Source organism: Centrocercus urophasianus, unplaced genomic scaffold (genome assembly GCF_019232065.1).
Source record: "Centrocercus urophasianus isolate 14NV4802_14NV808 unplaced genomic scaffold, USGS_Curo_1.0 seq_24, whole genome shotgun sequence".
NCBI classification, from domain to species: Eukaryota; Metazoa; Chordata; class Aves; order Galliformes; family Phasianidae; genus Centrocercus; species Centrocercus urophasianus.
In genome coordinates this window covers 10,471,883-10,487,517 of record NW_024884800.1, presented here as the reverse complement: position 1 = coordinate 10,487,517, position 15,635 = coordinate 10,471,883, and the positions used below count along the sequence as shown (strand labels likewise).

At 46.9% G+C, this 15,635-nt stretch overlaps 1 protein-coding gene across 2 annotated transcripts in view; it reads left to right on the top strand.

Moving 5' to 3' along the window:
* The window catches only part of LOC122163736 (gamma-aminobutyric acid receptor subunit beta-4), a 64,709-nt gene that overhangs the window by 38,015 nt on the left and 11,059 nt on the right, over positions 1–15,635 (top strand). For both annotated transcript variants that reach the window (XM_042825198.1, XM_042825199.1), the window contains exon 4: positions 5,603–5,823. In XM_042825198.1, coding sequence (XP_042681132.1) covers positions 5,603–5,823 — 221 coding nt within the window. The remainder of the gene's footprint in view (positions 1–5,602; positions 5,824–15,635) is intronic.

The following is a 15,635-nucleotide window of genomic DNA, read 5'->3' as shown; positions in this document are numbered from 1 at the left end:
GGTGGCAATTATTCCACCCAAGACATGTTAGATGTCTTACATCATTTAAAGGATTTGTTTGCCTCCAACTGTCTCCAGGGAAATAACATCTTCGCAGCAGTTGGGTGGGGTTTTTTTTGTTGTTTCTTTTGTTTTTTTTTAAACCATGGAATAACAACTCTTCTTTCTCTAGGTTAAAACTGTCCTTCAAGCATAGTGTGCCTTGATAATGCAGAAGGAGCCATGGTTTTGGTGCTCAGAACTATACGTACGATATTTTGTTCTGCCATGTAAAGTAGTAGTATTGCTTCATTCATGCCATGATTCCTCATCCATGCAGCCCTAAGCTGCACTGATGGTCTTGAATGCCAAAGTGAATTACAAACTCCGTTTCAAGTTTTATTTTCCCAGGCAATTAAAAAAAAAAAAAAAAAAGAGTAGTTCTGTGCACTGCACACTTAGCACTTGCCTAGAGATGTAGGATCCTAATCTGCAACACAGAGGCAAGTTAGCATCACTGTCTCAATTTCACAATTTCACGGGTAGATTAAAGTGCCCAAAATCTCCTACAGAATAGCATTGACTGAGCTGGAAGAGAGACATAGGACTGTTTAGAATTCTAGAGTACCTAATCCCAGTGGGCTTCTAAGTCCCTTGAAGGATGTAGAAGTATCCTTTTCTCCTTGCCATTCCTCCCTTCTCTTCCTATAGTGTCTGGCAGTCAGTGTCTATTTGGAAGGCTTCAGAAAATCTCCTGTCTGGAGTATGGTTCAACCAGATTGGTGTCCAATAAACCTCTTGACAAGACGATGAAGAGGACATTTCATTAAAAAATAATAATAATTCTTCAAAAATAATAGCCCAGAGGAATGAAGAGTTCTGGGAATGTTTTAGTGAAATTGCATTTTACTGCTACCGTGTTGTTCCTGCTAGAAAGCATAACGAGTGTTGATCACTTGAATTGAGCAGCTCTCAGCAAGTAAGAGGTAAGAAAGTCACTGTAAAATGAAAATTCTCTGACGGTGCATGCAGAGGCTGTGAAGCACCTTTGAAAGAGTTTAGGAAGTGTCATTGGTCTTCCAGCTTCACCACTCCTTTGGCATAGTTCAGCGTTCTCCCCTCAGCCATCTGAGGGCTTTAGAAACCAGTATCTTCACTAGTCACTGCTTAAATGTCTCACTCAAATTCAGTTTAGCTGAATAGGCCAGTTGTTGCATGTTTAATTGGATACAAATGATTATTACATACATATTTTTGAGCTTTAATGGCTGTATATTAGATATGCCCGTATGTGCATGCAGCAGGGCACTGGTAATATATTGCAAGGCAGTAAGGGTAGCTCCTAGGAAGTACAAATAGATGGGCTGGGGGAAGCTGGGAGATGGGTGAAGAAATGGGATGCAGCCAGCAGTGCCGTTCTGTGGTTTGCTGTGGGTGTGCAAAATGCAAGCATGTAGCATGCTAACATAATGCAGGACTAGCACCAGTGCAGATGCTATAGAGATGGAGTGTGGCAGGAGAGAAATAGGGCAACAAGATGACACTTCACTTGCACACCCCTAGTTGTTGAGGATACAGCTGATATGTCCCAGTTTCTGGACATGCATTCAGCAATTAAACACGTGCAAATTACTAAAAAGTAGATCAGATTGGTGAGGGGAAACATCTCCATGCAAACTTCTTCCAAGGTCCTAAGAAAAATGGGTTTAAGTTCATAAAGTCCTGCTGTACAGAGGTGCACAAAGCCTGTCCTAGAAGCAAACATATTTGTTGCCTTGCATTGTTGGCAAGGTACAATGTGGTTCTCCTGTCACCTATATCTGGGGATATTGGGTTATTCAAAATTAGGGTAGATGGAAAGAGATTCTGGATTTCTCTCCTTCTAAGTTGAAGAACAGGAAGAAGGACAATATCTAAAATAGTTGTCACTTTAAGTATAGCAGTTGTCATGCAGAACTTCAGACTTGTAAATTGGGCACTGGCTTGCACCAGAAGATAAATTAAAAGCAGGATGTTGGCAGAATTCTCTCCCCACGAAAAGCACAGTAAGTACAAGAGCTGCTGCCTCCTGCCCTAGGCAAAGGTGAGAGCTTAAGACAGACTTAGTGCTGTCTTGGAGAAGGAAAGATTGTCATTGTGCCTTTACTAATGCCAGATTAACTGGTACTTTTTAAGATCTAGAACACGTTGATTTGTTTTATCTGCATGGAAATGGACAATCCATTGGGAGGGCAAAGGAGTTTTCTTAAACAAGCTTGCTAAGAACTGTGGCCATCTTGCCCTGTCCTTCATATATTTTCTTGTGCATTTTACACTGCTCTGTTTCTTTGCAAAAGATTGTAGGCACATTCTCTCCTTCTCTTAAAAATAATTCCTATTTTCCCTGCCCTCTCCTTAAAATAAAACATACTGGAGGACTACTTTGTCCTTTAATTTCTCTCCCAGGAATGATGGGAACAGGAGCTGGTGTTTAATCATCAAAGAAGCTGAAGCCAACAAACTGTTCATTAGTCTCTGGCAGTGGCAGCTTGGTTTTTACTAAGTCAGATGTTCCATTTTTCTCTCTCTTTCTGAAGCATCTTGGCTTTCCTAATGTTCTTTTATGATCTTGGACAAGGAGACCGTATGTCATTTGCTTATATGGGGTAGGACGTTTATTTGGTCACTTCTCCAAAGGGAGCTGTTTTGTCAAAGTTAGGGGTGGAGGGAAAACTGGGGGACAAAATTAAGTGGCACATCTGGAGATGGAATAAGTTGTACAATGGCCTTTATTCTCCTCATTGCTTCCACCAACTTTCAAGTTTTTGGTGAAATGTAGTCTGAAATTGTTGCCTTCACTTTAAAAGCTCTCTCACTTTAGAAGAAAGGCATTGGAGACGTGGGCTAGGCACAGGAGACACCCATGTTGCCAATAATACTGTATTCTAAGCAAAGATTTGACTATTTTGCATGTAGTATTCTTCAATTTCTAATTCTGGCTTTTGAATCTACTGTAGCCTGCAACAAGACTACACACTTCTGCCTCTGGTCAGATTTTGTACTGGGGTCTGTATAGGTCATAACACAGAGGAAACCAATCAGATCTAACCTTCCAATGATCCACATCTGCCAGGAGCTGTGCTGATGGTTTATGAGCAGCCTGCCCAGGAGGGATGCTTCTGGTGTCTGTCTGTTGGGAGCTGGAGCTTCTGCCTTGCAGCAGGATGCTCTGCATCCTTGGGCTGTTCTCCTTTCCTGGCATGTTAGTCCCTCCCTTTTCTAACCTGGAGGACTGCTTTCTCCACATCATGCCTGAGCCTTCCAGAACGCCATAAAGGAGCTGACCTCCTGCTTTTGTAACAAGTTCCATCGCTTCTGTGGAAAGTTGTTTTCATTACTTTACCTTCAGCCTGTTCTTGTACAGCGACCCACTGCAGAAAATCAGATGCTGTCATCTTAAGCCTCTGCTTAGTATTTATTATTTAATCTGTGCACTATTTTTCCTCCCTTGCTGCTTCCTTCTTCTATCAGAGCCTTTCTACTGTTGTTTTGTCGTTGTTGTGGTTTTTTTCGGTGCATTTAGTTGTTTGTATATTGCTCAGTAACCATTATGTTTACAAAACAAGGTGGAACTCTGTAAGCTGAAGTAGCAGATAACAATTACTTGTTAACTAGGGAAAATGGGAGACCCTCATATTGTTGCTCTGCATTTGTCCTCTCTGGAGTTCTGCAGGCGATACCTTTCTCCATCCATACCCCTCTTGTGTCCACATTCCAGCCTTTCATTGTTCAAGTCCCCTTACATTGTCTTTGTTTTGAGGTCTCTACTGCATCAGAAAGGATGAGCTATCAGTCACATTCTGTTGTTTGGAGATGTACATTAACAGCCCTGTCCTCATTAGCTGGTAGGATGCACTGCCATTTTAACATGTGAGGCCTTCAGATAAGCTCCTCTTCATTCTCTGGGGCTTTTGCTGGCCTCAACATGTGCTGCTCTCCCTCCTTACAGGAGGTCTGGAGTGTCTGCCAGCTCCATGTCCTACTCTCACCTCTGCTTTGTGCATGCATCACATGGGTAGCAGGAGGAGAAGAGAGCAAAGCCTCTGCAAAGGCTGAGAGAGGGGGCTCAGGGCTGACAGCTCACTGAGAGCTGCTGGGCAGAGCAGAGTGGGTCCTTCCAACACAGGTCTTGCCTTTCCTTACCCACTGGGAGAGGTAAGCAGGGAGAACATTTTCTTTTAGCAAGGTCCTTAGCCAAAATCAGAATGAGGGATGGATTGGGAAGCAAGAGTTAGCAAGAGTTTAGTCCTTTAAAAATCATAGGAAAACAATTTCGAGGCCAGAAAACAGGCACTATTTTTTTTTTCTTCTCAATATAATGCAAAGGTGACAGAAATAACTTTTGTATCCAGACAACACCACATATTTGTTGCTCCGTGACCTTTTGGATGTACATGTGGGTCTAGATTTTTGAATCAGAGTTAGGCACTCAAACCCTGGCATGCCATGGCACAGTGGGATTATTGGAGCTTGTTTTCAGAGGTAACCAAACCTGGCTTTGAGTAAAGTAAGTGGGAGAAGGTGGGCAGGCAGGATGCCTCTGCGCTCAGCCCAGATGTTAGTGCAGAATCAAGGTCCTCACCACCCCTCCTCTGCACAGCAGAAATGCCCCTCATGCAAACCTGCATGGTTCAGGGGGCTCCTGTTGAGCTGTCCGTATCTGCATAGGAAGAAACATATCTCTGACCCCAACAGTTCATTTGCGTGCATTTGCAGAGTGCTTTTTATTTAGGGACTTGTGAAAAGTTACTGGTTTCTGTAAGATTCTGCACGTAGTTTCCCCTGCCCTCTTCCTTATCTACATCTTGTTAGCTGGTTGCCCATAAAAATCTGGCTCCTGGCCTATTTAAGAGCTGTTGAGTGAATATTTTATCATTTTGTGCAAGACCCCTTCCTGTCCCACTCATTTATCTGGAAGGAAACAATTATCCCTCCATCACAGCGCCGCAGCACTGTGATGTCTTGGTGAATAAGCTGATTTGGGGCCTCTAGGCCTCTCCAGGATATACAGTTACTGTAGAGCATCTAAAGTAGTTTCTGCAAGGCTACAGCTATGGGCCACAAAACATCTCCCCCTTCCCCTTAGAAAAATCTTGACTTAGCTGCTGTTTTAAGCTTCAGCTTTGTACAGTTGGAGTGGAAGGGAGCAGGAGATACATACAGCACTGCGGGGGCTGAGGATGGTTAGGGCACTGTCCCTCACCCAGTCGATCATGCTCCACTGGTGACAGATTTCCTCCACATATGTCCCTCACCAAGAATCTCGATGAGCTCCCAACTCTGCTCGTATAACAAGGCAGGCGCTAATAGCTTGTCATGGCTGGCCTGGGCTGACTTTGAATCCTTGGCCCAGAGGTAAGATTTTCCACGTGCCCTCGGGAGCTTCCTGAATTTCTGCTCAGACTAGAAGGGGCTTTTAGCAACTTCCTTATTTCCATTTTCCCAGAAGAAAACACAGCCCTCCCCAGCTGGTGGTGGTTCAGAAAGAAGCATCTGGGTGCCAGCAAAGGTAAAAACCCACCAGATGTCTCCGCAGTGGCAGCAGAGAGGGTCTGAGTTATGTCTCTGCATGTTTCTCTCCTAGGACTACACCATCACCATGTACTTCCAGCAGAGCTGGCGGGACAAACGCCTGGCATATAACGACCTTCCTCTCAACCTGACCCTGGACAACCGGGTGGCTGACCAGCTGTGGCTGCCAGACACCTATTTCCTGAATGACAAGAAGTCCTTTCTGCATGGGGTGACAGTGAAGAATCGCATGATTCGGCTCCATCCTGATGGGACGGTTCTGTACGGCCTGAGGTAGGTGCGAGGGGGATTCTTGTTGGTTATGTTTGTGAATGATCATCTGAATTTCCTTCATTTGAATGATATTCTTGTATTTTCTTAAGGCGCAGACAGGGACCCAAGCCATACCCAGGTGCTGCACAGGTTTAAGCATCTTTCTCCAGGCTGGAAATGGTTGTTACCTTCAGACTGCCAAAGATCTCTCTACTGCTATAGACAGGTGTTGGAGATGGGAAGAGTTGGTTCTGTGCTTTTCAGGTTACTGTTATACAGTGCATTCACTTCCATTTGAAAAACTCATTTTCAGTTGCTTATAATTTTCTGTAAGTTTGGCTTAGAGACACAAGAATTCATTACTCCAGTACCTAACTTCTGTAGCACTTGAATCCAAACATTTCAGTCATTTTTGACCATGAAATATAAGAAATGTTTTTGGACCATTAGAAAAAAAAAAAATTGCTTGTCTTTATCATAGCAATTTTGATGGTTGTGCTTTGAAAGTCGATATTTAGTAGGGGAATGGTCCTCAGCGAGGAGACTTCTTGTGGTGTGTAGAACAGATTTGTGTTGGCAGTCCACAGAATTTGAAAGTACTCTGAGTGCAGTGAAGGCTGGCTTGCTGTGTTACCTGGATTTGTGGAGATGCCAGGGCAGGTAGGGGCTAAAAGAGAAGTCTGCAGCTGTAAGTAGAAGTGCAGCACAGTTTTAGATACTGTAGCTGAGATCTAGGCAATGGTTTTCCCAACCCTGTGTTTATCTGCTTTGACAGTTTTTTGTTTGACTAGTTTTTTGTTTTTTGTGTTTTTTGGGGTTTTTTTTTGGTGGGTGTTTTTTTGTGTTGTGTGTTTTTTGCTTTTTCTTTTTTTCTTTTATTCCCTTTTCGACTACCAAAATTCACAGCTGGCTTTTCGACCTGCCTCCACATTCACAAGTGATTGTGGTAGCAGCTCTGGGCTTAAGTCCCAGTGCAGCAGAGGGGGAGGAAAGACCTTTCTCTTTCAAAGAGGGTACACCCACCCTTCCCATTTACAGTATCAGCTCTTCTGCTGCCTTGTGCTTTGTGACAAAATCTGACTTTCTATGATGATTTCCTCCTTTTTAAGTAGCAGTGCTGCTTCTAGGAGAGCAGGGCTGAGTGTGGGCACAGCAAAACAGGGCATTGTTCTGCTAGGGACAATGGGGTGACTTGTACCCAGTGCTTTCCTATGGCAGAGCCAAAAGAGAAGCAGTGGCTGCTTGTGGTAAGGAGCAGGCTGGAGTAGGTAGGTCTTCTGATGTCTGCACTTAATTGTCCTTCTGAATAGAGTATGCTTCTTGCTCTTCTGATACAGCAAAAGATGGAATAAGCTCAGCTGTGAGCCTCCACCAATTCCACCTCTCCTTTCTCAAGAGCATCCATCTCTTGACCTTGGGCCAGTGATGTTGCTTAGCTGATACTGCTCTGAACTTTACTCACCAAAAATATTGTAACCTTCACCCAGCTGGCTACCCCAGATTTCTCCGCTGCATTAAACAAAGTACAAAGGCTGGGCTGGGCAAGAAGATGCTTTGAATCAGGGTATGTAGGAGCAGAAATCCTGTCCTGTTGTGAAGGAGGGGGCACAAAGTGCTGTGAAGCTGGAGCTGCTGAGCCAGCCCACCTGAGTGCAGAGCTGCCTCCCCCAGGCTGGTAGGAGACCTTAGCATGCACCTGCACAGCAAAAGAAGCAGAGATGCTGGTATCTAGTATATTTTTATCAGCTGCCATTTAATCAGCTCCAAGAGCGAACAGTGTGAACCCTGCTGCACGGGTGAAGAGCAGTGGAAGCCCATGGAGGACTTGCAGAGCAAGGAGGATTTGCAGAGCAAGGTGCTGCATGAGCACCTCCAGCACTGTTCCTGCCCCTGTCCTCCTGCAGGGCCCTGCAGCATGGGCAGGGGAGCTCAGCTTCCTCCCAGCGCCTGCGTAAATGGGTGAGCTGAGGAAAACTGCATGCAGGCCAAAAGAAAGAAAATGACAGCTGTTTGCCCCTGTTATTTCCAGGGCCATAGTAAGAGCTGCCTGTGTTGTTTTAACTTTTGGCTGGTTTTCCTGGAAGCTGCTCTCTTGCCCCTGGAGAGAACTGCAACTGCAAAAACGAAGCAGCAAGCAATTGCAACTTCTGTTCCTGGGCTGTGCCTCTGGCCAGGGTGGCCAGCTTTTAATGCCTTGAAGGCACTGGGGTACAGGGGGACAAGCCAGGTGCCCTGAATGCCTGAAGTCTCAAAATTTATTCATAGTGGTACAGATGACGTTTCCTTTAGGGCTTGCAGTCTGGACTGACTCCTGCACCTGTGGTTTTGCTGACCACAGAAGCGTTAAGCACAGTTTTGCAGGTGCAAAGAATTGTGAACGTATTCAAAAATACACAGCCATGTGCACAGCAGGTGTAAGCAGGTAAGAAAACAAGCTAAACATTCACCTGTGCTCCCTTTATCTTTGCACACGTGCACCGACACTTGCTCTGCAAACAGAAAGGGAAGTGCAGGTCCTTCCTGTAGGGTGAAGCCCATCTCGTCTTGTCTTGCATTTTTGAAAGGATTTTAAAATGGAGTTGCTCTGACAGAAGAATGCTCTGAAGAAGGCAATTTCTGTTGGTTCTTCTTTTTTAACATTTGTTGGCCCGTTTGTTTGTTTCTGCCCAAGCAAGATAGCACAGCTCTGCTCCTTCTCCTTCTACCTTCTCACCAGCCATTTCCCCCTCCTTTGAGCTGATCCTGTAGCAAAGTGACTCAATCGTGCTATTTGTGGCACAACAGTCATTTTTCTTTCCAGCAGTCTCTGATGTCAGAGAGCGGGGAGGATGACACCCTGGCAGCCCCGGCTCCAGTGAGCATTCAGGCAGGATCAGGCTCAAACCCCAGAGCAGACCACAAGGTCCAAGTTAGCTCACGTGGAAGTCAGTGGGTATTTTGTTTCTGACCTCAGTGAGGACAAGATCAAGCCTCAGATAACTCATTTCCATGAGTAAATGAAGCCCTTTATTCCACTGCTCTGTTTCATTGTGGAAGCTGTGTGTCAGAAAAGCATATGCTTGTTTTTGATAGAATTAGCGAATTAGTGGATGAAGGGAGAGCAGCAGATGTAATACAGCTACATCTTAGGAAAGCACTCGATACAAAAGCTTACTCCAAAATTAATTCACACTGGGCTAGGATTAAAAGCTGGTTGCCAGGTCTCTGACAAAAGGAATGCATAAACAGCCATGGGCTGTGCTGGGAGGCGATGCGGGGCTGCCACGGGTATTTCCCAGCTCCACTCCCCCAAGCTATCAGATGGCCCAGATCCTGGGGTCTGAAACCCAGATCCTGGGGTCTGGAACCCAGATCCAACCCAAGGAATGCTCCTAGCAACTGAGGTCTGCTGCAGGAGGATGCAAAGCCAGCAGGGTTTTAGGAAGCATGAAGGTGTAGGATTGTGCCTGGGCTCCTCTGGCCCCTCTGTATCTTGCAGGGTTACAAATGTCCATGAAACACAGGCGGTCACCTGGGGCACACAGCAGGAAAGTGCTAAAACAACATGTTAGGTCTGCAGTATGAAGCAAGGCTTAAGGGAACTACCCACCAAGACAAAGCAGTTTGTTGGTGTCACAGAGAGAGGTAAATAAAAAGTGAGGAGGAGCTGGATAGAACTGGCTGGATTTAATGCATTTTTCCTCCTAATGGCTTTCTGTTAGAAATTGCACTGGCTTCATCCGATTTTAAACAAACAAACAAACAACAACAAAAAAAAATTAGGGAAAAATTTTTCATTTATGAAGTGTTTTGGAGTGTGTTGATGTTTCACTCCTGATGTTACGCAGAGAATTTTTCACTCGTGTCAATACCCCCCTCGCTGTTTCAAGCTGCTGGTACTGCCACTGCTGGCGTGTGAAGGGAGGACCAACAAACCTTTTCTCTGGACCTCTGGAGACTGTTCAGCCTCTGCTGTAGTATGCAATAAGCTTTACAACATCACACATAGAAGCTGCATGTAACGGTGTAAGATTTCCATCTCCAGCCTGTGAAGCTTCCATTTGGTAGCGAATGGGTAGCTGACAGTCACCAAATGCTGATGTCATCAGTATTTTCCTATCTGTTTTCAGAGGCCTAAAAATAGAAACCAATGTTACGACGCTGAAATTCTTGCACGGCAATGCGAAATCGTATTTGAAACCAGCTTAAAAACGTCTTTCAGGGAAATCGTGAAGCTCTTGGATTGCTTTCCAATTGAGGGAAAAACAGAATTCCAGCAAAACAGGCGCTTTGGGGGGCTGGAGCTGCAGGTCTGCTCTTGCTGGGACAGTGGGCAGCAGCGCAGAGCTGAGCGGACAGTGTGCAGGACACAGCACCGGGCTTGGCGAGGAGCCTGGGAGATGTGAACTGAGCAACTGAGAGCTGCAGAGAAATTTGATGACACAGACTAAATCCTGCACAGGGAGAATGAGGGATCTCCTCTTGCGAAGGTGGTAGTGGTGGGGTGTGCATGTGTTTTGCTTTGCTTTGCCTTGCCTTTTTTTATAAAGCTGCCCATGAGAGTCACTGCAGTGAGGAGTGCTGGAGCTGAGGCAGTATGGATACAGGGAGGGCAGACCTCCACTGTCCCCATCAGTGTAAATGCCTATTCAGGGCTTGAAGCTAAGCAAAGCGAATAATTATACTCCAAAGAGCTCCACATTTGCAGTTTACACCTGAGTGAATCTTTATGCTTTCACAGGACTGCATTCCCACCACTCCCAAGGAAGGGCAGCCCTTGTGCCACTCCTGGCACTGTGCTTGCTGTTGGGCCAGGCAGCACTTACATACTTCTTCCAGCTCATCTTGTGCAGGGGAGCAGCACAGATGGCCCAGCATCCCCATCTCCTGCACAGGCACCACAGGGCATGCTGCTTCACCGTGCCTCTGAGCCTGCTCTGTCTGCTGCCCGTGGTTTGGGTTCCACTGCAGCTCACTCTAGGGTCTTCTTCAGAGCTCCCATCACCAGCTTTTGACCAGGGCCCAACACTGTCTGCATTGCATTCTTCAGATTCCAGCCTGGGTTTTTGGTTCTTCAAGTTGGCAGAAAGGGTCCTTCTGCTCACACTGCACTTGAAGATTGCTGTTTGCAGCCATCTCCTTGCTCTCTCCATAGGGTAGTTCCCTATGAAGCAGGGGCTTGGCAGATCATAACCAAGGAGCTCTTATGCTGTGCTGAGACTACTGAGCAATTTTCTCTCAGACCATGTCCTGGTTTCTGCTGGGACAGAGTTGGTTTTGGAGCCAGGAGTTGGACTTGATGATCCCTATGGGTCCCTTGCAACTCAGAATATTCTGTGATTCAGTGATTCTACAGTGTCTGCTATGGTGCTGTGTTTGGGAGTGGGAGAAGGGCTCATTCCATGGGTGAAGTACTAGTTTAGAAGAGTTTTTTCCTCTCCATCTAATCAGAGCGCAGCGCATGGTGTTATTTATCAAAGGAAACCTATGCAAGCACAGATGCTTTTGGAAACAGAGTGACCTTAGCAGGATTGTGCCAAGGCTTATGGATTTGGTTTTAGGCACACAGATATAAGAGTAAAATATTCCATATCCTTGCCTCACTCTTGGTTCTAACACGACCTCTGGGAGTCTGCAAAGATCAGACCGTGTTAAAAGAATGGCAAAATTCACCACGGGTTTATAAATCCCTCCAGGCCCTTCGAAGTTTGTGCTTACTGCCAGGCAGAAGGTGACATTTGCCAGCATGATTTTATGACTGACTTTGAGAATGTGCAGAGTGAAAATTTGATTTCAATTTTTCTCCCTCAGCAAAACAGCAATTTTGCTTTTCTCTCCTCTTAGTCACTGAAATTCCTATACAAGTCTAACTTGCCCCATGGGGGCTCTGCACACGTCTTGCAAAACTTGAGTGGCTTCCACACCTTCTCATCGCTACTAATTAGCTGTGGGGGTCTGTATTGCATGCAGACAGAAACATCTTCAACTTCTCTGACAATCTGAAATCCAGAAAGTTGCAATCAGCAACTTAAAAACTGGACAGGGGTAATCCACTTTGTCAGATTGTTTTCTGGGTTTGGTCTGTGTCCACAAGAAGTCTCTTGGACTTTTCCCAATTAGAGCCCAGTAGAGGCTGGTGCCTTTCTCTTTCTTCTGCATGGAAGGCAAGAAGTGAAGTGTAGGCGCAGGCTGTTCCATATTGCTTGACACTAGCCCTAGAAACCAGTCCCAGGCAAGTTTAGTTTCATGGTGTACACATAGACATGATGTATAGAGTTTATTTTGTAAGGATGAGCTTGGGGGAACTGGACCCTACTTGCTTCAGGAATACCCCAAATGTGAGAATCTTCCCCTTTCACCTTCCCAGTCCTCCTTTCAGAGCCTGGACCTGCTCATTTTGAAACCAGGTGGTATTTTGGGGAAGTCGTTTTTTGCCCTTTAGACTTGTAGCTTATGAATTTGGTCCTCTCACACTCTGGAGGTGACCTGGAGGATGGGCTGGTGGCCTTCAGAGTTTGGTACGGGGAAATGAGGCTCAGGCAGAAGCTGGAGGGGCAGATAATTTGGGGACAAGCAGTGGGATAAGAAGGAGATGGAGGATAGACTGTCAACCTTGGTAGGTTTTAGTAGCAGGTCAGAGCTCTATGCTGTCTGTGAACTTATATAATCATTCTAAATAAGACAGAAGAAGCCATTAATAAGTAAACAGTGATGAGGAGGATCAGAGAGGGAATGAAATGTCTGATGGTGTTCAAGTTGGAGAATTTGTGGAGGATGGATGATAAGCAGAAGACTGAGCGCTCCCTTTGAGCTGCAGCAGTGGTGGGACACTCCTGTGCTCATGTCACAGGGCAGGCAGTGGTGGAGCATGGTGTGGCTGCACTGTCCTTTCTGTGCCGGAATCTGCTTTGTCAGTACAAACTCCAGGTGGGCATCGCTTCCTCATCATAACAAATGGAGACCTAGCACTTGCCTGGTGTGACTTTGAGCTTTTGGCTGCTCTTCTTGAAATGATCCATTCCTCCCCTGGGGCAAAAGGATGCTCTCCAGAGTGAGGTATCTGTGCTACCTCAGCTTCTGCTTGGATCTGCTGGTGCTAGCAGAGAAGGGGGATGTCCGTCAACCCACAGCCTGCCAGGGCTGCTCGACATCTCATGAATGCATGTCCCTTTCTTTCTTTTTACTTTTCCTTTTCTGTGGTGTACAGTAGTTTCTCTGTCACAGCTCTGTCTCCCCCCAGATGAACTATGTCTGCCTGCCAGCTGTGCAGCGCAGGAGCAGGGCAGCCAGGACTAGATAGCACAGCTGCCCACAGACTTGAGGAGCAGTGACTAGAGCAAGGGCACAGGCACATCTTCTTTGTGGGGAGGGAGGTGAGAAGGTGGTGGTGTAAGGGAGCTGACTTGGAGGCAGACAGAGGGGGCAGAGATGGGAGGAGGAGGTGAGTGGTCTGGCCAGGCTCAGCTGCTTTGTTGAGCACATCATGTGAAGAGCAGGCGAGCTGCTCCCCTCCGATGGGCAGTGTCGCTGTGAATCGCCATCAAAGCAGATGAGATTTCACACCACACAAATTTTTGAATTCAAAAGGGGATGGGGGGGTAGAGAAGCAAGAGAGGAGGAGCGGGAGAGAGGGAGAGAGAAGACGCAGCCTGGCTGGGTGCCAGCGCCTTGTGCCAGTGCCATGGGGAAGGTGGCATCGTTCCCCAGCGTCCCCTGCAGCCCCACGCTCAATGCTCCCTTCCTCTTTGGTTGCGTCTCTGTAGTGAATGCACTCTAAAGCAGTGTGCAGAGCAACGGCTTGGTCTCTGTCTCCTCATCTCTACTCTTCTGCTTTTTCTTTTAACCTCTCATTCTTTTCCAGCTCCCTATCCCCAGGCTCCTTTGCCCCTTACTTCCTCTGAGCCCTCTTCGCTGCTCCCTTACCCTAGTAGTCTTCTGTCCTGCACTACTTGCTCTCCCATCTCTCATCTCCACTTGAGTTGCCCTCATCACCACTCCTGCCATCATCACTCTTCTGTCCTCTCCTCACTTTCCCACCTTTTAATCTCCCCTCTCCTTTATTGCCCACTGACTCTGGGGAGACACCCAGAACTGGGAACACCCACTGGCTTCCCTTGGCCAGTTCTCTCCATGCTATCTCCTGTGGCACATGTTTTTTCACAGCAGCTATCAAAGTAATTTGTTTAAAATCATGAAAGCATGAGGCAGAGACTGATAGTATGGCCTTCAAGAACAGACAGGAGATGCACAGTGACCCCACAAGGTCACTGGGATGCCTGAGTTTTACTCCTGCTCCCCTTTGGCTATGAGAGGTGGAAAGCTTCTCATCCCTTTGCCAGGTCCAACCCTCCTTTGTTACACACCCACCTAAGGAGGTGCAAAAACCGCTTGGTGGCTCCCTCTAGAAGTGAGTGAATGGTGGGGTCAGGGAGAAAGGCCACAGGCGGGCGTTCTGCCAATGGTGGTGAGTGCTGCGTACAGCAATGGTTTATCTCTGGAAGATGCTGAGTTGCAGAGGTTGCCCAGCCTTTAATTCGAATAAAAGAAAAATTGTTATCTCATTTTTGAGGACTAATGTCCTCTTTTTCTCATTTTTCTCCTTTTTGTCCTGTCTGTCCTGAAGTTCTCTTCTTTTGAATCTACAGGGCTAAATTCTACCCTGATGTAAATCTCTGCTGATGTAAATTGGTGTGATCTTGCAAAAATCATTGGAGTGGCTCTGGATTTATGCTGGCTGTTAGTGCTAGCAGGGTTTGGCGCATGGCATGCAGTGGCCATAGCTCACTGTGTCGTGCTCTGCATTTCCAACCAGCACTGCAGGTGACAAGCAAATCCTGCTGAGAGGCGAGCGGGTCGCTCTCGAAGCAGAAGAGGCTTCCCTTGGATGTCCTTCGTGTGGCCAAGTGAGCCAGCTGGGCTGCAATTTGGGGATGGACACTGTGGAAAGGTTTTAGCCTGCGGGGTCGCACAAATGGGGTGGAAAATTTTCATTTAATACGTGCTTTTTTTTGTTGGGTTTTTTTTTTTTTTTTTGCATCTCACACGTTAGGGAAAATTGGAAAGCGCGTTTGTAGCTGCTATTTCCCACGGGTGCAGTATAATATATACAGTATATGCTGTGTGCGGCACAGGGGGATGAGTCATACCCATTTGTGACTCTTTGGTCTCAGTGCCCGGCCAGGATGGACTCTCCAGGGAGCTCTCCTGACAAGGTGCACTCCCCAGGTATGCTCTGGGTGCACTCCACACCACAGTCCCCCCATCACAGTGCCCCCCACCCTGCTCTGGGTTGGGGTGGGACAGGCACTGCGTTCTCATTCATCCGCCCAGAGGGGCCAAACGCAGTGGCTGCAAAAGCCACACGCGCGGACCCAAAGCCGCAGTGATCATCTGTAAGTGACTCCTGTCCTGTCATCCTTCCTCCCCTCCGTGCTTTCTCCTCCACCTCAACTGCATTACAGATAAAAGGGTTAAGAGCTCACTTGGGCCCCCTGCTCTGAGAGAGGGCAGTTGCAGTGTTGTATCTAGACCCAGCGAGGATATATATAAATTCCCTTCGTCTCTCCGGATCTATTTATAGCACGGCAGGCAGTGGCAAAGGCTCTCCTCAAGGCTTCATCTCCTACAAACAGTCTTCACAGACAGCAGAGAGATAAATTTAGCACACGAGATTTCTTAAAGAGCCAGCAGCTCTGCGGGGCCACGCGCCCGCCTTGCTCAGCCCCCACCCTTGTGCCCCCAGGACTGCGCTGTCCCACAGGTGCCTGCACCCACCTTCCCCCCCTCTGCCCCCTCTGGTTTTCTGTCCAGATTCACCCACACACCCTCTTTCTGCTCTCTTTTTTCTTTCATTG